Source organism: Bombina bombina, chromosome 4 (genome assembly GCF_027579735.1).
Source record: "Bombina bombina isolate aBomBom1 chromosome 4, aBomBom1.pri, whole genome shotgun sequence".
Lineage (NCBI taxonomy): Eukaryota > Metazoa > Chordata > Amphibia > Anura > Bombinatoridae > Bombina > Bombina bombina.
Genome location: NC_069502.1, coordinates 672,090,582 through 672,117,670, shown reverse-complemented (window position 1 = coordinate 672,117,670; position 27,089 = coordinate 672,090,582). Strand labels below are relative to the sequence as shown.

Sequence of the window (27,089 nt, the reverse complement as noted above, 5' to 3'; positions counted from 1 at the left end):
CCCATAACTGCGCTCCATACTCAAGGTAAGGTACCTGTGAAAACAAATATAAAATAGTGGAATAATGCTATAATTGTGAATAATATCAGAATTAGGCTTACCATATATGTAAATATTCCACTATTGCATATTTGTTTTCACAGGTGCAAGAAAATTTATTAAGGGAAGTTTTGATTAGCCCTGGATCTTCCCCATTGTTTTTCAACATCCACTTTCACTTAGGAGGGATTTCTCTTTTTTTAAGTTTGTTTGGACTCACATTTTTTTCACTCCCAGGACACACATTTTTTGTTTTTGTTTTGGATATTTTTGATATATATTTTTTAATTTTAATCATAAATCATTTTTACATTTTTCACAATTTTTTACTTTTTCACAATTTTAGAGTCACTTTTACTTATTTTATGTGCTTTCTTCACCACCTTTGAGGATACCTAAATAATGATTATAACTGAACTATTTTTTCTGGCATCTGTTTTTTACTATTGGATATCTCAAATATGGACAATACCACTATATAATTCACCCACAGGAGCACAACGAGGAGACAAGCAACTATCTTATTATTGGAACTTTTTGTTCCAACCACGTGGTTTTGGATTTAACACTATTTAAAGTGGAATCCTTTATCAGGATTCTATTTGATCTTATTTTGACAGTAGCACACATATACTTAACAATTTTTAATGTTTTTGTAACATGGATCCATGACAAAATGTATGTTTTTTTAATAAATGTAAATGTATTAGTTGTTGAATGTAACATACTCACAGCTATTCTTTTGCCCTTGTCTTAGTATTTAGGAGCTCCTTGTATTTTTCTCTACAATTTGTTTTCTTTTAGGGTTAGCTAGGTACCCTCTATCAAGGAGCTATAGGGTTTAATTACAAGCTAAGCGCTGGGAGTATAATATTAGTTAAGTACTATGCCTGAGGATAATGAGTCTTGAAAAATTAAGAGTAGAGGCTTGTATATAACAGTGCTAAGTTTCCGTAAAACCCTTGGGTGTATTCCATCAGGGTCTGGAGTTTTACTTACCTTAATAATACCCAGTTTTTTCCTGATATCATCTATAGATAACCCTATGTATGCTCTAGTTTGTTTTAAAGTGTCCCCCATTGGTTCCTCTCTTGTGTATACTGAAGAAAATAATTGGTTTAGTACCTCAGCCTTCTCCCTGTCACTGTTAATCATGCTACCCTTCACACATTTTAATGTACCTATATTTTCCTTCTTAGGTTTTTTGCCATGTTCAATTTTGGCTAATTTGATTGCTTTTTTTTGCATGCTTTGTTACATTCCTTATATATTTGGTATGTTAAGTCTGTACTATTTTCTTTGAATACTTTAAATGCCCTAAGTTTTTCCTAATTTCACTTAACACATTTTTATTTAGCCACATTGGCTTGGATTTATTTATTTCACTTTTATAAACATGTGGTATGTGTTGATGTGTATATTTATTTAACAAAGTTTAAAATGTTATCCATTTATCCTCTGTATTTGTATTAGAGAACACTCTGGCCCAATTTATGTTATTTAACGATTTCCTTAAATCATTGAATTTTGCTTTCTTAAAATTAAAAGTCTTCGACACGGCTAATGGAAAGTGAGTTCAAAAGTGACAATGTTATGATCACTGTTACCCAAATGTTCTTTGACTTCTATGTTTGATAATATATATGTAACATTTGATAGCACTAAATCCAATACAGCTTTATTCCCAGTTGGCTCCTCTATTAATTGTGACAAGAAATTAACCCTAAGAGCATTTAAAAATCGATCTCCCTTAGCTGAATTACTAGTTTCTTTTGCCCACTTTGTCAGGGTAGTTAAAATCTCCCATAATTACAGCACTGTTATTATTAGCAGCCTTTTCTATTCACATTAGTAGTTGAGTATCCTCCTTGTCACTAATGTTGGGTGGCTTGTAGCATGTCCCTAGTAATATTTTTTTAGGATTTTTTTCACCCACTCATTTCAACCCACAGAGTCTCTACATTATCACCGGTATCATCATAAATATCCTACCTTATTGTAGGTTTAAGGTCAGGTTTAATATCCATGCATATTCCTACATCCCTTTTATTACTCCTGTCCCTCCTAAACAAAGTATAACCCTCTAGGTTAACTGCCCAGTCATGTGAATCATCCCACCAAGTTTCAGTTAAACTGATAATATAATAGTCCTCTTCTGCAACGGTGCGCTTTCCTCCAAACTTTCTAATGTGACATTTCCTAAGTGTACCCTTCTTTCATCCCTTCCTTGAGATATTTCAGGTGTGACATATTCATAGACTCTCTGTTCTATTATGCTTGGACTGACCCTCCCCCATTTGCCTAGTTTAAAAGATTCTCTAAGCATGCTACCATCCTCTCCCCCAATACACCTGCACCCATGTCATTCAGGTGCAATCCATCCTTATTGTACAAATTCTACCCTAGTGAAAAGCCAAACCCCTCATTTTTACACCATGTTTTTAACTATAATTACCTTATCTCCTTCTGCCTTACTGAGTTAGAACATGGCACTGGTAATACCTCTGAAAATATTACCTTGGAGGTTCTTGCTTTAAGCTTGCTACCTAACTCTCTGAAGTTACTGCCAGTAATAGCCAAAAGCCTCTGTCAACTAATTAGAAATGTATAGCTAAAAATATAAAAAACTACAGGAGATACAGCACACTCATTCCTTGCATCTGTAGGTATGTGTGTGTGTATATATATATATATATATATATATATATATATATATATACACACATATACACACATACATATATATATATATATATATATATATATATATATATATATATGTTTTAAAGTAACAGCACCACACAGATAATCAGTGGAATGATTTCACAAATAATTACTACCTTTTAATTTATGTAGCAATTAATGGTGCTAAGAGACTATGTATTGATAACCATACACTAATTGAATGTTGGGAAAAAGTAAGACGATTTCAAGAAATAGATAGAATTGGGGTAAAGTAATGGGATGGGGAAAAGACAGCCTTGTCCAGCACTAAATTGTTAACCCTTAGTTATCAATACACATTTAAGGTGAAATCTGAATAAAAAAATGGTAACTACCAATTTAATACTAAATGCAAAAATTGTTACAAAAAACAGCAGTAGTGAATTAATGTCATATAACAACACAGGTTATTATCACAAGGGGCCCCTTGAATTATACCGTCTAAAAATTAGGCAAAATAAGTCTCAAAGAAATTGGAGTCCAAAATTGAACTGTAAATATAATGGGGATCTCCTTTGTAAAACAGTGGAAATCGAATAAAGCACAATCCTTCCTGGGGAATATTTTCATTTTAAAGTCACAAGTATAATATTGCTGAATAACCCAGTAACACATATATATTTAAAATTGTGATTGTTGTGTATCCTCCATATAGCCACTTGTAATGGAGCTCATATAGTACTCACTCAGGTTGTTCTCAGGTCGCTTGTAATAGAATTCAGCGGAGTGCATTAAAAATACCTCCCTTGCTGACACGGAGTATTGCTTCCGATCCACACCTCCTATTAGGTAAAGCTTTCCTGCTTTCAACCGCTCCTATAGAAAGTTTCTCCAGTGGCTGCAGAGATGCTGGGTGCCAGGTAAACTTGCTGTTGCTAGCTAGTACTATCCACTGTGATTTCCTCACGCTGCTGCTTAATAAGTGCTTAACGATTTTTAAACTAAAAACTAAAGGACATACAGCACACTCATTCCTTGTATCTGTAAGCATGTATCTATTTATATATATATACCCCGTATTGTTCCGAGTATAGGCAGTTTCTGATTATAAGCCGCACCCTTAAAGTTTGGTGCCATTTTAAAGAAATTAACACATTACTGCCTCCTCTTAACCCACTCAGCCTCCTTCTCTCACACAGTGCCCACTACTCACCCTATTAGCTACCTACCTCACACAAGCCTCCCCTCACCCTCTTAGCCCCATTCTTCCTCAAACAACCCCCTCACTACATCCCTTCTTACCCTCAGCGCACACACACATAAGGTGTCTCCTGTTACTGTATCTCTCACGCTATGTCAATGGTGATATTCTCTTTAGTGACCTGTTTACAGACCAATGTGCACAGACAGCCCAGCTATTTCAGGTAACAACTGTGTAACAGTTCCCTTTCTCTTACCATCCCCTTTAACAGTTCACCACACACAACGATTAGGGGAAACAGTTGTCCCTCTAGCTGCTAGCTGTTTCTCCAAAAGGCTCTCACCAGAATCAGCTTCTCTAGGGACCTCCATGGTTAAGTGGTGCACCTGCTAAAAAGGTATATATATATATATATATATATATATATATATACACACATATACATACATACATACACACACGTTCATTTATATTTTCTAGAAAGGGCAGCAAAGTCCCAAAAAAGAAAATCCTGTCTGAAGGATATACAAAGAGCCTATACGTGAAATTGATGTTTCATATTGTAAGGAATATTGTAATGATTTTGTCCATGCAGGAGCTTCAGTTGTCGGCGGCAGCCAGTGGTGTCTCCAGAAAGCGCGGTGTGTGCCCGAACTTCTCCCTGAAACAAAACTTGCACTCTATTTCCATTACTTTTAGGATTTATTCATCTTATAAACACCTTTACCAGTTGTATGGTTTGGTTTGAAAGACATATTCTGTACATGAAAATATTCCAGTCCGATTGACTTCACTATAATATACCTTATGAGTATCACAATTTGATGTTTTTTATTACATGAGGATTCATTTTTTATTTTTTTACTTGAGTGCCTCCTATAGGGATCTCAGATATCCTCTTTTTTCCCTGAAACAAAAACAGCACTTCTGCCCAACACAGACTGTTCAAGGTACTTACCTATACCGGTATTTTTATGGTGTTTTGTGCAACATCCTGATTATAGGCCGCACCCCTAGTTTAAAGACTTACATTAGGGGGGACAATATGGTGTGTGTGTGTGTATGTATATATATATATATATATATATATATATCATATACCACAAATCAAAGAACATACAGCAGACTCATTCCTTAAATCTGTATATATGTATGTATATATATATATATATATATATATATATACACATACATATAAATACACATACATATAAATAAAACAGGTAGATACACACTCCTACTCGCCTTAGGATAAAGTACCAGGGTGCAAAAGCTATATCCAAAAGAAATCCAATTGTTGCACTCTCTGGATTTAAACACAGCAACCTTTATTCTGTGACGTTTCGGGCGAATGCCCCGAAATGTCACAGAATAAAGGTTGCTGTGCTTAAATCCAGAGAGTGTGACAATTGGATTTATATATATATATATATATGTATATATATATATATATATATACATATGCACACATTTATATATATATATATATATATATATATGTATATATATATATACATATGCACACATTTATATATATATATATATATATATATATATATATATATATAAACACATACACAGTGTTCTCCGCAGAAAGTTTTGCCAGTTCGGTCGCATTATGAAGTAGCCGGGTGGGGGCAGTGTAATATTTTCTATTATTTTATCATTTTCTGCTACCCAAACATAGATTTCCCATAAATGTATTTAACAATAATTTGAGCAATAACATTTTTTTAATATTTAAGATTAGCTACTTTTAGCTTAATATTGTCTAAAATTTTAGCCGTGCAGTCAATAAAATCAGCTGAGTGGTGCACCTGCTAAAAAGGTATATATATATATATATATATATATATATATATATATATATATATATATATATATATATATATACACATATACATACATACATACACACACGTTCATTTATATTTTCTAGAAAGGGCAGCAAAGTCCCAAAAAAGAAAATCCTGTCTGAAGGATATACAAAGAGCCTATACGTGAAATTGATGTTTCATATTGTAAGGAATATTGTAATGATTTTGTCCAATAAACTCTTATTTAGTGAAATGTTAGTATGATAAGTAAATAAATGATACAAGTAGTCATCATTTTATGACTACTACTATATCATTTTATGGTGTTCGTTTTGGTTCAGCTTTAGGTTGGCAGATACCGTAGGAAGCCAGAACACAACAGGGTTTAATAATATGTGTTTTTTGTTCACACATTCCTAAAATTAGAAATGTAGAAGCTTGCAAATTTTCAGTTAGAGCACTAAGAATCTTGACTCTTCGAGTTGTGACTGAGTTACCATTCTTAGACACTGCAGGATATTGCACTGTAAGCTGTAGTCAAATTACATATTCTTATCAATTGTCAATTAAAATAGCTGAATAAGTCAAATGTACATATAAAACAATGACAGTGTAACCTTGCAGATGACAACCTATGATGATAAGACACAGAAAAATTGGAACTGACTGCTGAGGTTGCGTTTATATTCATTGGTGGCAGCACAAGATGCATGGCAAACAGTCCTTTCATTAGAATAATATAAAAATGTGCAATACACATCATTGCCAACACTAATCATTCACATCTCAACACCCTTCAACAATTCCCTTTACAAAAAAACAAAATAAAAAAAATCACCAGGGTTCCACTGAAAAACGTTCTTGGTAATATTGGTATTCACAATAAGTGCTTTGGTTAGATTAGGCATATGGTAGCTATTAATAACAGACTATAATTAAAGTGTTTTTCACAATTTAGTTTCACCAACAAAGTATATGTTACATGATATGTATACACAGAAATAAAGTGCTGGAATAGTTCATTCTTGCAGTGTGTTTAGGCTTATTGCTCTGTCAGTGCAAGGCCAGCACTGCCATCTGCTGATCACTTAGACAATAATTGTGTAAAACAAAGCTTAGCAAATGCAGACAGTAACAATTTATCTGTTAGGCTTCTCCTTTCCTTTAACCTCATCCCAATCAAAGTCTAATGTTTCATCATCCAGGTCTGTTGTGGAAAAGAGAGATTTACTTGTTATAACAGATGTGTTATTGGAAGGCTCCAGTTCAAAACACTTTCTTTTGCCCCCAGGAGCAGTGATTCTTGCTGCCACCAAGCCTTCACTAAAACCGGCTGTACTGGGGGCTTCTGCACCTTTAGTTTCAGGTGGAGGGGAAAATGTAAACTTTGCCAGCTTTGCAAGTGTGCTAGAGGAGACTTTTCTACTCTCTGATACTTCAGTTACCCCTTTCTCCTGACACTTATTCTCTTCCAGTTTACTGGTGAGTTTTTCCTGGGCTGGTAATAATTGTTCTTTTAATGAGACTGCAGATTCCTTAGCATGTATGTGTTTAACATTGTCCATTTTAACACTATTTAACTTTGCATTGTTTAACCTTTTAGATAATGACTTAGTCTTTTCTGCAGGTTCATCTTGATGCTCAGGGTCCACTGGCAAAATTGCAGTTTCTTTGCTGGACTCGTTGTCCAAAGCTACAGTTGTGACATTTTCTGTTTCAAGTGAGTGGATCAGTTTTGATCTTTGTTTAAATGAGAACTTAGCTAACTGAGCCAGTCGAGCACTTGCCTCTGGATCCTGCTTATTTGCTTCCCGTTGCTCGTCTTCTGTTTGCACTTGCTTTCTTTTTCTTCCACGGGCAGCCATAGGAGTACTATGCTGAGGATGAGACGTTGAAGCACTGACATCTGAAGGGCTTGCACTGTCAGAATATTCTTGGCAAAGCTTATCTACTGAAGTGATGGTTGCACTTTCTTTAGACAATGCCTTTTTATGTAGTTTCTGCAACTTCTTAGATACTCGCTCTGTCACAATTACATCTGGTAAACTCTTTGAGCTTGCATTACCACTGGAGACCCTTTCACCTGGTAGTTGGGGCTCTATTTGATCTATTCCATCTTTAGCAAGTTTCTTACAGTGGCTGCTGGTTGTTGGATGGGAAGAATGGGCTGGTGGTTTTGACGATTTTGCTGAGCAAAGTTCTGCAACCTTAGGGATAGGAGATATCTGACCTCCCTGCTTGCTCTGAAGGGTATCAAACCAATCTAGACTGGAATCACGGCATCTACTGGCATTATTGACAGAACTTGTTGCAAGTGGTAAAATCTGTTCATTAGTATGTTTATTCAAGGTTCCTGTGCTTGGGCTTCTTGCTTCCTTGCTCTGCTTAAATGAAGATATTTTAGCCATCTGTTCACTTTCCTGAGTATTTGAAAGGATTCCAGATTTTACGGGTGTCTGTAAAACTGATTCCTGGGAAACAGTCTGTGAGATTGAAATATTTGCTTTCAGTGTTGGGGATTTAATGCCACTAGTTCCTTCTTGTACTGAATCATTGCAAGGTCTTTTGTTAACGTTATGATTGATATCTGCAGCACTGCAGCCAGGTTGAGACTGGAAGGAGTCCTCATTTTGTTGGCTGTTGTAAAAACAAAGGATATATATTTTCATATTTACATAAGTTACATCAAAGAAACTACAACACAGTATCATTGCAATGACAAAATGTTAAACCATAAAAACAAAAATAACAGTGATATAAAATCATGACAAATCCTTTTCTCCATAGATATTTTGATGTCAACTTCAATGTTTGTGTAAGATATTGCAGGTCATTTTAGTGATGTATTTGCTTTCTTATATGAAAAATATATGAAAACATATAGTAGAGAAGTGTATTAATGAATTATACACACTTCTAGATTTTTGCACAATTCCCTTTGTAGTGCTCACCAATGAAGACTGGTCCCTTGTTATATGGCAGACCCAAACCTGAACACCCATATTTCTAGGTGGGTGGAGACTCACAGGTGTCTTGCCACATACCTTCTTAGTTCAAAAACAGTAATGAATTAGAAGGAAATTGGTTGACCGCTATTTATGAAACTGAACCACAAAAACAGAATTTATGCTTACCTGATAAATTACTTTCTCTTGCGGTGTATCCAGTCCACGGATTCATCCTTTACTTGTGGGAATATTCTCATTCCCTACAGGAAGTGGCAAAGAGAGCACACAGCAGAGCTGTCCATATAGCTCCCCCTCTAGCTCCACCCCCCAGTCATTCGACCAAAGGTTAGGAAGAAAAAGGAGAAACCATAGGGTGCAGTGGTGACTGTAGTTTAAACAAAAAATTTTCACCTGACTTAATTGCCAGGGCGGGCCGTGGACTGGATACACCGCAAGAGAAAGTAATTTATCAGGTAAGCATAAATTCTGTTTTCTCTTGCAAGGTGTATCCAGTCCACGGATTCATCCTTTACTTGTGGGATACCAATACCAAAGCTTTAGGACACGGATGAAGGGAGGGAACAAGACAGGTACCCTAAACGGAAGGCACCACTGCTTGCAAAACCTTTCTCCCAAAAATAGCCTCCGAAGAAGCAAAAGTATCGAATTTGTAAAATTTGGCAAAAGTATGCAGTGAAGACCAAGTCGCTTCCTTACAAATTTGTTCAACAGAAGCCTCATTCTTGAAAGCCCATGTGGAAGCCACTGCTCTGGTAGAATGAGCAGTAATTCTTTCAGGAGGCTGCTGGCCAGCAGTCTCATAGGCCAAACGGATGATGCTTTTCAGCCAAAAGGAAAGAGGTAGCAGTCGCTTTCTGACCTCTCCTCTTACCAGAATAGATAACAAACAAGGAAGATGTTTGTCTGAAATCCTTACTTGCTTGCAAATAGAACTTTAGAGCACGAACTACATCAAGATTGTGCAACAGACGTTCCTTCTTCGAAGGAGGATTGGGGCACAGAGAAGGAACAACAATTTCCTGGTTAATATTCTTGTTAGAAACCACTTTAGGAAGAAAAACAGGTTTAGTACGCAAAACTACCTTATCTGCATGGAACACCAGGTAAGATGACTCACACTGTAAGGCAGATAATTCTGAGACTCTTCGAGCAGAAGAGATAGCTACCAAAAACAAAACTTTCCAAGATAACAACTTAATATCTATGGAATGTAAAGGTTCAAACGGAACCCCTTGAAGAACTGAAAGAACTAGATTTAGACTCCATGGCGGAGCCACAGGTTTATAGACAGGCTTGATTCTGACTAAAGCCTGTGCAAACGCTTGAACGTCTGGTACCTCTGCCAGACGCTTGTGTGAAAGGATAGAGAGGGCAGATATCTGTCCCTTTAAAGAACTAGCCGACAATCCTTTCTCCAATCCGTCTTGGAGAAAAGACAATATCCTGGGAATCCTAATTTTACTCCATGAGTAATCCTTGGATTCACACCAACAAAGATATTTCCGCCATATCTTATGGTAGATTTTCCTGGTGACAGGCTTTCTAGCCTGAATCAGAGTATCTATAACTGACTCAGAGAAACCACGCTTTGATAGAATTAAGCGTTCAATCTCCAAGCAGTCAGACGTAGAGAAACTAGATTTGGATGCTTAAACGGACCCTGTATTAGAAGGTCCTGCCTCATTGGCAGTGTCCATGGTGGAGCAGATGACATGTCCACTAGGTCTGCATACCAAGTCCGGAGTGGCCACGCAGGCGCTATCAAAATCACTGACACCTTCTCCTGCTTGATTCTGGCGATCAGACGAGGGAGAAGAGGAAACGGTGGGAAAACATAAGCCAGATTGAAGGACCAAGGCGCTGCTAGAGCATCTATCAATGCCGCCTTGGGGTCCCGGGACCTGGATCCGTAGAGAGGAAGCTTGGAGTTTTGACGGGACGCCATCAGATCCAACTCTGGAATGCCCCATAGCTGAGTCAGCTGGGCAAATACATCCGAGTGGAGTTCCCACTCCCCCGGGTGAAAAGTCTGACGACTCAGAAAATCCGCCTCCCAGTTGTCTACTCCTGGGATGTGAATTGCTGGAGATGGCAGGAGTGGTCCTCCGCCCACCTGATTATTTTGGTTACTTCCTTCATCGCTAGGGAACTCTTTGTTCCCCCCTGATGATTGATGTAAGCTACAGTCGTGATGTTGTCCGACTGAAATCTGATGATTTTGGCCGCAGCTAGTTGAGGCCATGCCTGAAGCGCGTTGAATATCGCCCTCAGTTCCAGAATGTTTATCGGGAGAAGAGATTCTCCCCGAGAGCATAAGCCTTGAGCTTTCAGGGAGTCCCAGACTGCAACCCGGCCTAACAGACTGGCGTCGGTCGTTACAATGATCCACTCTGGTCTGCAGAAACATATTCCCTGAGACAGGTGATCCTGAGACAACCACCAGAGAAGAGAAACTCTGGTTTCCTAGTCAAACTGTATTTGAGGAGACAAATCTGCATAATCCCCATTCCACTGATAGAGCATGCATAGTTGCAGTGGTCTGAGATGTATCCGAGCGAAAGGGACTATGTCCATTGCCGCTACCATTAATCCGATTGCCTCCATGCACTGAGCTACAGATGGCCGAGGAATGGAATGAAGAACTCGGTAAGTAGTTAAAAGTTTCAACTTTCTGACCTCCGTCAGAAATATTTTCATTTCTACCGAATCTATTAGTGTTCCTAGGAAGGGAACCCTTCTGAGTGGGGACAGAGAACTCTTTTTGATGTTCACCTTCCACCCATGAGACCTTAGAAAGGCCAATACAATCTCCGTGTGAGCCTTGGCTCTGTGAAAAGACGGCGCCTGAATTAAGATGTCGTCCAAATAAGGCGCTACTGCTATGCCCCGCGGTCTTAGATCCGCCAGAAGGGACCCTAGCACCTTTGTGAAAATTCTGGGAGCAGTGGCTAAACCGAATGGAAGAGCCACGAACTGGTAATGCTTGTCTAGAAAAGCGAACCGGAAGAACTGATGATAATCTTTGTGGATAGGGATATGCAGGTACGCATCCTTTAGATCCACAGTAGTCATATATTGACCTTCCTGGATCATAGGTAAGATTTCCGAATGGTCTCCATCTTGATGATGGGACTCTGAGGAATCTGTTTAGAATTTTTAGATCCAGGATTGGTCTGAAAGTTCCTTCTTTTTTGGGAACCACAAACAGGTTTGAGTAAAAACCCAGTCCTTGTTCTGCAATTGGAACTGGGTATATCACTCCCATCGTATGTAGATCTTCTACACAGCATAAGAACGCCTCTTTCTTTGTCTGGTCTGAAGACAGACGAGAAATGTGGAACCTTCCCCTTGGAGGGAAGTCCTTGAATTCTAGAAGATATCCCTGGGTAACAATCTCTAACGCCCAGGGATCGTGAACATTTCTTGCCCAGGCCTGAGAGAAAGTCTGCCCCCTACTAGATCCGGTAGCAGCTGCAGGCTTTTTGGCCTGTTTACCCTTGTTCCAGCCCTGGTAAGGCTTCCAGGTTGCCTAGGGCTGTGAAGTGTTACCCTCTTGCTTTGCAACTGTAGAGGCTGAAGCGGGACCGCTCCTGAAATTACGAAAGGAACGAAAATTAGCTTTGTTTCTAGCTTTAAAAGGCTTGTCCTGAGGGAGAGCATGGCCCTTTCCCCTGGTGATTTCTGAAATAATCTGTTTCATTCTGGCCCGAAAAGGGTCTTTCCTTTGAAAGGGATATTTAATCATTTGGATTTTGACGACATATCGGCCGACCATGACTTGAGCCAAAGCGCTCTGCGCGCCATAATGGCGAAACCTGAATTTTTTGCCGCTAACTTAGCTAATTGCAAAGCGGCATCTGTGATAAAAGAATTAGCCAGATTTAGAGCCTTAATTCTATCCATAATTTCGTCATATGAGGTCTCCGTCTGGAGCGACTCCTCCAGCGCCTCAAACCAGAAAGCCGCTGCAGTAGTTACAGGAATAATGCAGGCAATAGGTTGGAGAAGAAAACCTTGTTGAACAAGAATTTTCTTAAGTAAACCTTCTAACTTTTTATCCATAGGATCTTTAAAAGCACAACTTCTTCAAATGGTATGGTTGTGTGTTTAGCAAGTGAAGAAACAGCCCCCTCTACCTTAGGGACCGTCTGCCACGAGTCCCGCCTGGGGTCAGTTATGGGGAACCTTTTCTTAAAAATAGGGGGGACACACAAAAGGGACACCTGGTCTATCCCACTCCCTAGTAACAATATCCGCAACCCTCTTAGGGATCGGGAACGCATCAGTGTATACAGGGACCTCTAGGTACTTGTCCATTTTACACAATTTCTCTGGGACCACCATAGGGTCACAATCATCCAGAGTAGCTAATAACTCCCTGAGCAAAACGCGGAGGTGTTCCAATTTAAATTTAAACGCTAATGAATCTGACTCTACCTTATGAGAAACCTTTCCTGAATCGGAAATTTCTCCCTCAGACATCAAATCCCTCACCCCCACTTCAGAGTGTTGTGAGGGCACATCAGATAAGGCTACCAAAGCTTCAGACTGCTCATAATCTGTTCTTAAAACAGAGCTATTGCGCTTTGTAGGAAAAACTGGCAGTTTGGATAGAAAGGCCGCAAGGGAATTATCCATGACTGTCGCTAGTTGTTGCAATGTAATAGGGGCAGACGCACTAGAGGTACTAGGCATCGTTTGCGCGGGCGTAACTGGTTGCAACACATGGGGAGAGGTAGACGGACTATCCTCATTACCTTCAGTCTGAGAATCATCTAGGGCCACACTTTTAAGTGCTACAATATGATCTTTAAAGTGTATAGACATATTAGTGCAATTGGGACACATTCTGAGAGGGGGTTCCACCATGGCTTCTAAACACATTGAACAAGGATTTTCCTTAGTGTCAGACATGTTTAACAGACTAGTAGCATACACAAGCAGGCTTGGAAAACACTTTAATCAAATAAAAAACACAATTTGAAAAAACGTTACTGTGCCTTTAAGAAATAAAAAGAGCACACAATTTTACAAAACAGTGAAAAATGCAGCAATCCTTTTGAAATTTTCACAGTATGTACCCAAGGCTTTAATATGATTGAACCACAAGTTGCAGAACGATTAACCCCTTAATGCCCAAACCGGAGCAGCCTAAAGCCAGCAACCGGTTAAATAACTACAGCACCTTGCGACAGCTTACTGCTGTGGCCCTACCTGCCCTTAGGGAACAGATTTGGGGGACAAAAGCTTCTTTGAGGCCCTCAATCAGCAGCTGGACCCTCCATGTGAAGCAGCCTGAACTGTCTTTCAATTCTAACTGCGCATCTGAGGCGCGAAATTAGGCCCCTCCCACTCCACTCCGGAGTTGTAAGGCCTACAAAAATCACTTCTAAGTGACTAAATTTTTGCCATGTGGATAATAACCCCAGAAAACACTCTAAAGTGCTTAAAAAAGTGTCTCCAACGAGTATTTCTTAAACAAATAATCGATTGCCCTGAATTAGTGTCAACCAGCCTAATTAGCCCTGCTATGTAAGGATTCAATTCTTTACTGAATCTAAGAACATAGCTTACCCTCCCCACATGGGGATCTTGTCAGTCTTCTAGCATTATCTCAGTCTTGTCTAGAAATAAATGACTGAACATACCTCATTGCAGTTAAGCCTGCAAACTGTTCCCCCCAACTGAAGTTTTCTGGTACTCCTCAGTCCTGTGTGGGAACAGCAGTGGATTTTAGTTACAACATGCTAAAATCATTTTCCTCTCAGCAGAAATCTTCATTACTTTTCTGCTAGAGAGTAAATAGTACAAACCGGTACCATTTAAAAATAACAAACTTTTGATTGAAGATATAAAACTACAATTCTAACACCACATTCTCTTTGCCGGCTCTAAGACCCTAGTGCTTAGAGCCGGCAAAGAGAATGACTGGGGGGTGGAGCTAGAGGGGGAGCTATATGGACAGCTCTGCTGTGTGCTCTCTTTGCCACTTCCTGTAGGGAATGAGAATATTCCCACAAGTAAAGGATGAATCCGTGGACTGGATACACCTTGCAAGAGAAATGGAAATTTAGGTAGAAATTCATTCATTTCTGTTTAACTTGGCCCACCACAGTAGCTTTTACCAACAAAAACAAACAAACAAACAAAATGTATGCTTACCTGGTAAATTCCTTTATTTCACGAGTCATCACGTGTGGGGATATTCCCCTCCTTACCACTAGAAGGAGTGAAAAGTCACCCCAACACACTAGAGCTTTAAATCCCTCGCACTTTCCATAATCCAAAGGCATACATATAGCCAAGTACAGTAGATGAGGAAAACAGAAAAGCAGGAAAGAAAGCGAGGCAAAAAGTGCCAAACAAGTACTGTCGCCACTTGAACACAAAATAATTTATCAGGAAAGCATATATTTTGTTTTCTTTGATCAGATGGTGAGAAACCAAGAGTCATGACATGTGGGAATCAATACCCAAGCTGAGGTGTCCACAAGACCACCATGAATAGGGGGGATGTCTGCAGAACATTTCTGACAAAGGCAGTCTAAGAAGAAGCATACACATCAAAGTGATACAACTTGTAACTGCCTTATAAATGTGTATCTGCCTTACAAATCTGATCAATAGAAGACACATTACCAAAGGCCCAAAAAGTAGCAACTTCTCTAGGGGAAGGAGCAGTAATGTGCTCAGGGGGAGTTGCCCCACAACTAAATTAACAGCTTGGCTTAAAGCCTTAACTCGCAAGGCTTAAGTAACAACCACAGCTTTCTGACCTTTGCAAGAGAAGAAGAAATTCTGAAATCTTTTTTGGCTTCCACATAGTATTTGAGAGCTCTTACAACATCCAAGTTGTGGAGAAAACTCTCCTTAGAATTCTTAAGAATTCGATAAAAACAAAGAAAAGCAATTCCTGATTGGTGGTATCTGTAGATTCCACATTAGTAAGAAAAGAATAGTTAGCGTGAAAAGCCTTATACTGATGAAAAATAAAAAAGGGGTTTTGTATGACAAAGCTGAAAGCTTAGAGACCCGAAAAAATAGCTAGAAGAAAAAGAACCAGGATAAAAGCTGAAGGTCTAAACAATGCATTGGATCAAAAGGAGGAAGAAGAGGATTTAAAGAAGGTAGAACTATGGGCAGAGGGGGAATGTTTCTTAGCATTAGATTGCCAAAATATAAAAAAACGCCTTGCAGATATAAGCTTGCCCTTAGATTTTTTTTTATCATGGGGCAGAAAAGCTCCTTTACCTCCAGTGACTGTGGCAATAATAACATTCAATCTAAGCCCAAAACATAGATTTACATTGGAAGAAGAGAGAAAGCAGTCTGGGCTTAGAAACCATATCAGCACAACAAGACTTAAGCAACAAAGGAATGTGCTGTTCTCAGGAGATTAATGCGATCCTAATTCTCATCTAGAGTGGTTTCCCAAGAAAAAGTTCTGAGAGATTATCACACCAAACAGCAGTGGCAACAGCGACACAGGCCACACTTACTGCAGGTCATTTTTCTTTTAACTCTAAAGCTATTAAAACTTCCCACCATAAGGCATGAATAAGCCTGAAATTAAAGGACACGTCCTCTGCTACAGCAGCAGGGTCCTGAGACTTAAGAGACTATTCTCAGAATAAGAGTCCTCAGAGTCAGAGACACCCTTATCATTAATGGGTAACTTAGAGCCGCTCCTAATAAATCCCGGATAAGCTAAAGGCCAAAGAAGGACCACCTTCAAATCCTTGCAAATGTCTGTGCTTGACAGCTGGAGACAAGCAAGCTAAAACCTCACTATAGCAGAGTGACTCTAATCATTTAAGTTTAAGATAACGTTCCTGGGAGCAACTCTGATAGAGTACACCCCTTGCACACAATAAAGCGCAGTAAAACTCTGATTAGCTGAGCAAGGGGACACAACTGAGAATTTTTACAAAGCAAACACAAAATAGAAGGGGTTAAAGCAGCAGATCTCCCTTCTAGATGATCAGCTGGTGGTCCAGAAGCCTGAGCTGCACCAGTTTGTTCCATGGTATCAGTAAGGACATAGCTGAAAGGGACAATCTAGACAAAAGTGAACTTTCATGGTTCAGATAGGGCATGCAACTTTAAACAACTTTCCAATTTACTTTTATCATCAAATTTACTTTGTTCTCTAGGTATTCTTTGCTGAAAGCTAAACCTAGGTAAGCTCATATGCTAATTTCTAAGCCATTGGAGGCTGCCTCTTAACGCAGTAAATTTTGACAGGTTTTCACAGCTAGACAGTGCTAGTTCATGTGTGCCATATAAAGAACATTGTGCTCACTCCCCTGGAGTTATTTATGAGTCAGCACTAACTGTATAAAATACAATTCTGTCAAAAGAACTGAAATAAGGTGACAGTCTGCAGAGGCATAGATACAAGGTAATAACAGAGGTAAACAATATATTAATGTAACCGTGTGGAAAAGGGTAATAAAGGGATTATATATCTTTTTAAACAAAAATTCTGGAGTAGACTGTCCCTTTGAGTATCAGAGATAGACCAAAGCAAATAAGCAGTATGAAGCGCACAAGTGAAGAGAAGGCACAATAAAAAACTGATTAATATTCAAAAAGGTAAACCTTAACAATAAACATGAGGGTACTGTTCAAAGAAGCACTGGAAAAAAAAACAACCTGTAAAGCAAATAACAGCACATAAAGTGTTAAATAAAATCTGTATTCCGAATTTGAAGTCAAGCTCTGGTGATCAAAGTGCCTTACCACCTCCGCCGGTCCTGAGAATCTTCCTACACGCTGAAAATCTTACAGCAACACAGGAACAGGAAAGGATTAAAACACAGAAAAGACATGCTAAAAAAAACAAGCTAAAACAGTTAACCCATAGTGAGCATGTGAGTGATAAAGCTAAAAATCAGAAGGTGACAAGCAGAAATTTAGTGCAGGTGAAATACATTCCTACCAGGAGGGGGCAAAGTTTCCCAAACTCCAAATGCCTATAAATACACCCCCCCCCCCCCCTCACTCATACCTCAGTTTAACATATAGCCAAGTTACGGCTAGATTTAGAGTTCTGCGGCCAAAGGGGTGCGTTAGCTACGCATGCTTTTTTTCTCCCGCACCTTTTAAATACCGCTGGTATTTAGAGTTCACAGAATGGCTGCGTTAGGCTCCAAAAAGGGAGCGTAGAGCATATTTACCGCCACTGCAACTCTAGATACCAGCGTTGCTTACGGACGCGGCCAGCTTCAAAAACGTGCTCGTGCACGATTCCCCCATAGAAAACAATGGGGCTGTTTGAGCTGAAAAAAAAACCAACACCTGCAAAAAAGCAGCGTTCAGCTCCTAACGCAGCCCCATTGTTTGCTATGCGGAAACACTTCCTAAGTCTGCACCTAACACCCTAACATGAACCCCGAGTCTAAACACCCCTAACCTTACACTTATTAACCCCTAATCTGCCGCCCCCGCTATCGCTGACCCCTGCATATTATTATTAACCCCTAATCTGCCGCTCCGTATACCACCGCAAACTACATTATAGCTATGTACCCCTAATCTGCTGCGCCTAACACCGCCGACCCCTATATTATATTTATTAACCCCTAATCTGCCCCCCTCAACGTCGCCTCCACCTGCCTACACTTATTAACCCCTAATCTGCCGAGCGGACCGCACCGCTACTATAATAAAGTTATTAACCCCTAATCCGCCTCACTCCCGCCTCAATAACCCTATAATAAATAGTATTAACCCCTAATCTGCCGATCGGAGCTCACCGCTACTCTAATAAATTTTTTAACCCCTAAAGCTAATTCTAACCCTAACCCTAACACCCCCCTAAGTTAAATATAATTTTATTCTAACGAAATAAATTAACTCTTATTAAATAAATTATTCCTATTTAAATCTAAATACTTACCTGTAAAATAAACCCTAATATAGCTACAATATAAATAATAATTATATTGTAGCTATTTTAGGATTAATATTTATTTTACAGGCAACTTTGTATTTATTTTAACCAGGTACAATAGCTATTAAATAGTTAAGAACTATTTAATAGTTACCTAGTTAAAATAATTACAAAATTACCTGTAAAATAAATCCTAACCTAAGTTACAATTAAACCTAACACTACACTATCAATAAATTAATTAAATAAAATACCTACAATTATCTACAATTAAACCTAACACTACACTATCAATAAATTAATTAAATAAAATACCTACAAATAAATACAATTAAATAAACTAAAGTACAAAAAATAAAAAAGAACTAAGATACAAAAAATAAAAAAATATTTACAAACATTAGAAAAATATTACAATTTTAAACTAATTACACCTACTCTAAGCCCCCTAATAAAATAACAAAGACCCCCAAAATAAAAAAATGCCCTACCCTATTCTAAATTTAAAAAGTTCAAAGCTCTTTTACCTTACCAGCCCTGAAAAGGGCCCTTTGCGGGGCATGCCCCAAAGAATTCAGCTCTTTTGCATGGAGAAAAAACACATACAATACCCCCCCCAACATTACAACCCACCACCCACATACCCCTAATCTAACCCAAACCCCCCTTAAATAAACCTAACACTAAGCCCCTGAAGATCTCCCTACCTTGTCTTCACCTCACCTGGTCCCGATCTGTCCAGAAGAGCCTCCGATGTCTTGATCCAAGCCCAAGCGGGGGGCTGAAGAGTGACGTCCATCCTCGGTCTGAAGTCTGGATCCAAGCGGCGGCTGAAGAAATCCATCATCGGGCTGAAGTCGGAAGTCCATCATCGGGATGAAGTCTTCTATCAAGCAGCATCTTCAATCTTCTTTCTTCCGGAGCGGAGCGGAGCCATGTCATCTTCTTCCCAGCCGACGCGGATCCATCCTCTTCTAACGACGCCTACTAGCCGAATGACGGTTCCTTTAAATGACGTCATCCAAGATGGCGTCCGTCGAATTCCGATTGGCTGATAGGATTCTATCAGCCAATCGGAATTAAGGTAGGAAAATTCTGATTGGCTGATGGAATCAACCAATCAGATTGAGCTCGCATTCTATTGGCTGATCGGAACAGCCAATAGAATGCGAGCTCAATCTGATTGGCTGATCGGATCAGCCAATCGGATTGAACTTGAATCTGATTGGCTGATTCCATCAGCCAATCAGAATTTTCCTACCTTAATTCAGATTAGCTGATAGAATCCTATCAGCCAATCGGAATTCGACGGACGCCATCTTGGATGACGTCATTTAAAGGAACCGTCATTCGGCTAGTAGGCGTCGTTAGAAGAGGATGGATCCACGTCGGCTGGGAAGAAGATGGCTCCGCTCCGGAAGAAAGAAGATTGAAGATGCTGCTTGATAGAAGACTCATCCCGATGATGGACTTCCGACTTCAGCCCGATGATGGATTTCTTCAGCCGCCGCTTGGATCCAGACTTCAGCCCGAGGATGGACGTCACTCTTCAGCCCCCCGCTTGGGCTTGGATCAAGACATCGGAGGCTCTTCTGGACAGATCGGGACCCGGTGAGGTGAAGACAAGGTAGGGAGATCTTCAGGGGCTGTGTTAGATTAGGGGTATGTGGGTTGTAATGTTGGGGGGGGTATTGTATGTGTTTTTTTTTCATGCAAAAGAGCTGAATTCTTTGGGGCATGCCCCACAAAAGGTCCTTTTAAGGGCTGGTAAGGTAAAAGAGCTTTGAACTTTTTTAATTTAGAATAGGGTAGGGCATTTTTTTATTTTGGGGTTCTTTGTTATTTTATTAGGGGGCTTAAAGTAGGTGTAATTAGTTTAAAATTGTAATATTTTTCTAATGTTTGTAAATATTTTTTTATTTTTTGTACTTTAGTTAGTTTATTTAATTGTATTTATTTGTAGGTATTTTATTTAATTAATTTATTGATAGTGTAGTGTTAGGTTTAATTGTAGATAATTGTAGGAATTTTATTTAATTAATTTATTGATAGTGTAGTGTTAGGTTTAATTGTAACTTAGGTTAGGATTTATTTTACAGGTAATTTTGTAATTATTTTAACTAGGTAACTATTAAATAGTTCTTAACTATTTAATAGCTATTGTACCTGGTTAAAATAAATACAAAGTTGCCTGTAAAATAAATATTAATCCTAAAATAGCTACAATATAATTATTATTTATATTATAGCTATATTATGGTTTATTTTACAGGTAAGTATTTAGATTTAAATAGGAATAATTTATTTAATAAGAGTTAATTTATTTCGTTAGAATAAAATTATATTTAACTTAGGGGGGTGTTAGGGTTAGAATTAGCTTTAGGGGTTAAAAAATTTATTAGAGTAGTGGTGAGCTCCGATCGGCAGATTAGGGGTTAATACTTGAAGTTAAGTGTCGGCGATGTTAGGGAGGGCAGATTAGGGGTTAATACTATTTATTATAGGGTTATTGAGGCGGGAGTGAGGCGGATTAGGGGTTAATAACTTTATTATAGTAGCGGTGCGGTCCGCTCGGCAGATTAGGGGTTAATAAGTGTAGGCAGGTGGAGGCGACGTTGAGGGGGGCAGATTAGGGGTTAATAAATATAATATAGGGGTCGGCGGTGTTAGGGGCAGCAGATTAGGGGTTCATAGGGATACTGTAGGTGGCAGCGGTGTGCGGTCGGCAGATTAGGGGTTAAAAAATTTAATAGAGTGGCGGGGATGTGGGGGGGCCTCGGTTTAGGGGTACATAGGTAGTTTATGGGTGTTAGTGTACTTTAGAGCACAGTAGTTAAGAGCTTTATAAACCGGCGTTAGCCCAGAAAGCTCTTAACTACTGACTTTTTTTTGCGGCTGGAGTTTTGTCGTTAGATTTCTAACGCTCACTTCAGCCACGACTCTAAATACCGGCGTTAGAAAGATCCCATTGAAAAGATAGGATACGCAATTGACGTAAGGGGATCTGCGGTATGGAAAAGTCGCGGCTGTAAAGTGAGTTTAGACCCTTTAATGACTGACTCCAAATACCAGAGGGCGGTAAAAACCAGCGTTAGGAGCCTCTAACGCTGGTTTTGACGGCTACCGCCCAACTCTAAATATAGCCGTATGTGAGGTGTATAAGGAGAAAAAGCTTAAAAAAGAGAAACAGGATAAATAATATGCTTTATACAAAAAAATCATAACCCCAAACAAATGGGTGGGTCTCGTGGACTCTCGCCACCATGAAAGAAATGAATTGTTAATCTCTGAGGCAGAGACTGCCATGCCTCCAAATAAGCTTTGTGAATCAGAAGTTTCAACCAAGATGCTAAAGAAATGGCAGAGGCTTTCTGACCTTTTCTGGAACCAGAACAAATAACAAATAGACTAGAAGTCTTTCTGAAATCTTTAATAGCATCAATATAATATTTCAAAGCTCATCATTACATCTAAAGAATGTAAAGATCTATCAAAAGTATTCTTAGGATTAGGACACAAGGAAGGAACAATAATTTCCCTATTAATGTTGTTAGAATTCACAACTTTAGGCAAAAATTTAAACAAAGTCCGCAAAACAGCTTTATGTTTCTACAGGTGCGACCTAAATACTGCGAGTCACACTCACAGGTTAATACATACACAACAAAATCTGAACTATAGCTAAGTTGTGATTTGATGTCAATCACTTCTCCTGTGTTATTACATGTAATAGATTTGCTACCATGAGTAACATATTTACACGCAAGACACCTAGGTTTGTTGCACCTGAACGATCCAGAACTACCCTGACGTGTACATGGACTTTTGGTTGGTACATTGTGAATGTTTTTTTTAGAAACCACCATCTTGCTGGGGGCTAGTTTTTGCTTTTGGCCCCCGTGTGAATACTAATCTCGGGTTCTTTTCCAAATTCCCTTTTAAATAGGGATCTTTCAAGTGGGTATTCATAATTTTTCCAATATGTCTGTGTTCTGAATTGAATTGTGTGATAAATGCAGGCTTCTGTAATGTGGTATTTTCTTTATCATCTCTGAGTTTAGCCTTAGGTGCTAAAATCAATACTCTGTCCAAATTTCTCGCTTTATTATAAATATCGTGAATCAAATTATCGGGATATCCCTTTTCCTTAAATCTGTTAATAAGGATCAGAGATTGTTTATCATATAATTCACTTGTACCACAATTTCTACGGATTCGTCTGAATTGACTGTAATGGATGTTTGTCTTTCAACTATTAAGGTGGTTACTCTCAAAGTGTCAAAAGTTATTACTGTCCACACTTTTGAAATAGGTGGAAGACAAAACATCCCCTCGGAGTCCCACTCCAAAATCATATACAGATATTCAATTTTGACTGGCTGTATGTTGTGCGTAAAGGACAAACCCACTGTATTACTATTAAGGCTGTTAACAAATTGCTCTGAACTATATTTAGAACCCAGGGATTCTGAACAGACTGAAACCAAGCTTCCTGAAAAAGTAGCCCCCTGCCCCCTAACAGAGCCTCTGGATAGGGGGCTGTACCTTCATGCAGACTTGGATGAGGGAATAGATTTCTTTGGACTGCTTAGACTTGTTCCAGTTTGAACTTTGCTTTCACACAGAACTAGAGGAACCCTGCTCCTGAAGGCAATGATCAAATTTCTGTGACCTGTTCTGACAAAAGGGATAAAAATGATTAGAAACTTTAGATTTTACTTTGGACTTCTTGTCCTGAGGAAAAAAAGCTCCTTTACCTCCAACCACAGTAGTATAATAGAATCAAAACCAAAACCAAACAACATCTTTCCCTAAAAAGAAAGAGATAAAAGCCTGTATTTAGAAACCATATCAGCAGACAAAGACTTTAACCATAAAGCCCTTCTAGAAAGTACCGCCAAATACATACTATCAGAATTAATCTTAATGCTGTCAAAAAACAGCATCACAAATTAAAGCACATTAAAGCAACTCCAAAAGGTTAAAACAAATCTTCACTAGCAGAATAATCAGAAAACTGCCCGGAAAGATTATTTAAGCAAATTGAAGAAGCAGCAGCCACATCAGCAATAGAAACTGCTGGTTTTAAAAATATAATCTGCTTGCTGAAATGCCCTCATATGGAAAGATTCTAACTTCTTATCTAAAGGGTCTTTAATGGAAGAACTATCTTCCAATCGAACAGAAGCACATTTAGCCAAAGTGTAAATGGCCCCATCCACTTTGAATGGAAATAACTTAAAGTCCAGCACCAGTGTGAAAGGTGCACTATCACCAGGGACATTGCCAATATCTCCACAAACCACAGAAAAATGCAATGGTGACTGCACTCTGTTACATTTCAAGCAGAATATATCAATGGCAGACTTAGAAACGGCAGCAACATTTTGGGATCTCTCCCTTAATCATGCTTAAGGGAGAGATCCTGAAACGTTAATGCTGTTTTTTATTCTTTCTTTGATATATGCTGCTTGAATAAAGAAGAAATTTAACATAATGCACCATTGGATTTTTCCCCAACCACTTTGAGAACAGTTTCCCAAAGTTAAATGTTAGAAACCAGCAAAAGAATACTTTTTCTTAAACCCTACAGAAGGATTAAAAAAGGAATGTCTGGCTTAGCTCATTCCCTGGAGACTATCTCAGAAATGGCATCAGGAATAGGAAACACCTCAGATTTAAAAACCTATCCTCATCTACTTTCTCTAGGAGTATATTAACGACCCTACAGGAGGATGCAAAAGACAGGTCCCTGTGACACCTGAAGGCTTGTGACTAATTCCCAACAGGTGAAAAATATGTCACTATTGATACTCCAACAAATACATTCCTCCAACAAAAACACAGCACTCTGAAGGGAAATGGGCCTCAACTCAGTCAGAGAACTCCTCTCATTAAAGAATAATATGCACCTCTTCATTCTTCACCTTCCTCTAGCGAAGTCAAAGACAAGACTAGTGTCTAGTAAGGTTTCTTTCCTATCACATGGAGAGTCCACAACGTCATTCCAATTACTAGTGTGATATTCAACTCCTGGCCAGCAGAAGGAGGCAAAGAGCACCCCATAAAAGCTGTTAAGTGTAACTTCCCTTACCCATAATCCCCAGTCATTCTCTTTGCCTCTTTAGAAAGTGGCAAGGTTGTCTTTGCTTTATTTCTAACATTATTGCTACCCCATTTATAGAAAGTCAGGGTTGGTTACTCTGTTCTTTCTTTGACTGCAGGTCTCTGTCTGAGATCGGCTGAATCATTCAGACTTGGAGTTGATGAGAAGAATGAAGACTACTAACCATGAGTGAGGGTGGGCAATGAGGAAGGGTGATATATTGGCCTCAAACTATGACTTCCAGTGAAGCTTGTTAATTCTGGGCTTGGGTTCTCCCTCCCTGTGTTGGCGTTTTTTCATCTCTAATTCTAAATTAATCAGAGACAAGTGCACGCTATAATCTAGCAGGTACGCAGTTCAGAGTCCCTCTCAGGTAAGGGGTTTTCCTGCGGCCTTTTTTCCATTACTTATTAATGGAATTCTTATTACTTATTAATGGAATTCTGTGTACCCCTGGAAGGGGGTATTAAGGGTTAAAATGTACTCCTTGTGTGTGGTTTATTTTTTTGGATTATCCCTTATTTGTAGAGCTAAATTCGTTGTGAGAGTTTAAGTAGCCAATGCTCTTTTCAATTCCTAATTGGGTACAGTATTTCTAGACTTAGCGACCCTTTCAGCGTGTGTAACTTTTTTTCTGCATGGAGGCAGATTGTTACGTATCTGTGGATAGCAGGTTAATCAGTCTTATGATCTTTATATATCATTGCTTGTAATAATGTTATAACCTCACTTTTTGTAAGGAGCTTATTTGGCGGCTATTATGGCGCAGTAAATTTGATCGCCTGTTATTTGTGACGGATTCTGGCCATTTGCTTCTGGCTGTTATGCCGGTTAGTTGTTTCCTCCTTCTGCTATCCTAGATCACAGTAAGGTGACCGTTATACACGGAAGTTTTTTTATAAGCGGTTTTGTGTATATTTCCTTTCTTTATGGAGGGTATGCATCTAGTGAATTGCCATTGTTGGCGGTTGTTATGGCGCTTATAATGTGTGTCTTTTCATCTAGAGACGATGTCAGCCAGCTCTGTGTATCGCTACTATGTTTTTTTTTTATGTAAGACATTATATCATGTTATGGCGCAGTTTATTTATATACAATGATAGAACGGCTGCTTCGTGGGCTGGGCCTATTTCAATTTCAATGTTCAGTGTCTACCCCATTTGTGGCGATCGCAATGCACACCTTTTCTTTGTATGCCTTGCGGGCTTAGTGTTTGGGGTCTCGGTAGGAGACTTAATGTATCTACAGCGACGACATGTTGTGTTTATACGGTCAATCTTTTATCTGTTATGATAGTGTGTTTAGGATTCTTATCCTAGCACAACAGCTGTAAATATAATAAGCTGCAATTTTAAGTGATATGTTTATCTACTTTACATCATGAGGGTTCATAATAGCCACAGAGCTTCATTTTGAATAGGGTGTTTCAAACTATTACTCTCCTATTAGTTTCTTTTTATTTAAAGTGCATTTTCACATTTCTTATGTGTCTTCTCATTATCATGGAGACTGAGTGTGTTTTTGCTCTAGACTTTTCTGCATTTATACAGTAAGAGTCTTGTTTTTAAGAGAGTTTGGCTCCATCTTGTGGCAGTTTGAGGGAGAGGCATTTTCTTGCACTGCAATTTTAGCCTTTCTGTATGAAGTCCCATTTACAAAAATTTTTGTATTTCTATGTTTATTATCTTTACTATAATTTAGAGTATATTATATGGGACCTCAATAGAGGGACTAAGCTTTTAAGAACTTTTTCTAAGTTCTTGTAAATTTGTTGTCCTAAGTTAGGTTTACTCTAGAACTCTATTAGGTTCCTCAACAAATTACTCTAGGTTCCGTCCTTCAAAATGGGAACCATTCGTTCCATTCTTCCCTTGATACAGGAGGGTCACTTTGTGTCGAACATAGACCTGAAGGACCTGTATCTTCATTTTCCCTTTCACAGGGATCATCTCCAATTTCTGAGGTTTGCCTTTCTGGTCAAGAATTTCCAGTTTATTGCCTTTTCTTTTGGCCTTGCTACGGCTCCCTGAGTTTTCACAGTCTACCACCACACTGCCCTAAATGCACCCGATCACGTCTGATCTCGGAAGTTAAACAGGGCCAGGCCTGGTCAGTACCTGGAAGGAAAGACTCTGGGGGCTCTTTTGGCAGTGGTCAGATCTCAGGGAATAGCGTTGGCGCCTTACTTGGATGACATCTTGGTTCAAGCGTCATCTTTTCATCTAGTAAGATCTCATACATAGATGTTATTGTCTTTTCACGTTCCCACGGGTGGAAAGTGAATCTGGAAAAGAGTTCCCTTGTTCCAGCTACAAGGTGTTTCTTAGGGACAATAATAGATTCCCTGTCCATGAAGATTTTCCTGACGGATGTCAGATAATTCAAACTTCTGGGCATC

The 27,089-nt window shown here is 39.0% G+C and overlaps 1 protein-coding gene across 1 annotated transcript in view; it reads right to left on the bottom strand.

The window, feature by feature from the left end:
- Positions 1-6,564: 6,564 nt before the first annotated feature.
- The window catches only part of MCM9 (minichromosome maintenance 9 homologous recombination repair factor), a 238,252-nt gene continuing 217,727 nt past the window's right edge, over positions 6,565-27,089 (bottom strand). Inside the window, exon 13 of the mRNA XM_053712159.1 lies at positions 6,565-8,415. Within this exon, the coding sequence (XP_053568134.1) occupies positions 6,861-8,415 (1,555 nt within the window). The 3' untranslated portion in view covers positions 6,565-6,860. The remainder of the gene's footprint in view (positions 8,416-27,089) is intronic.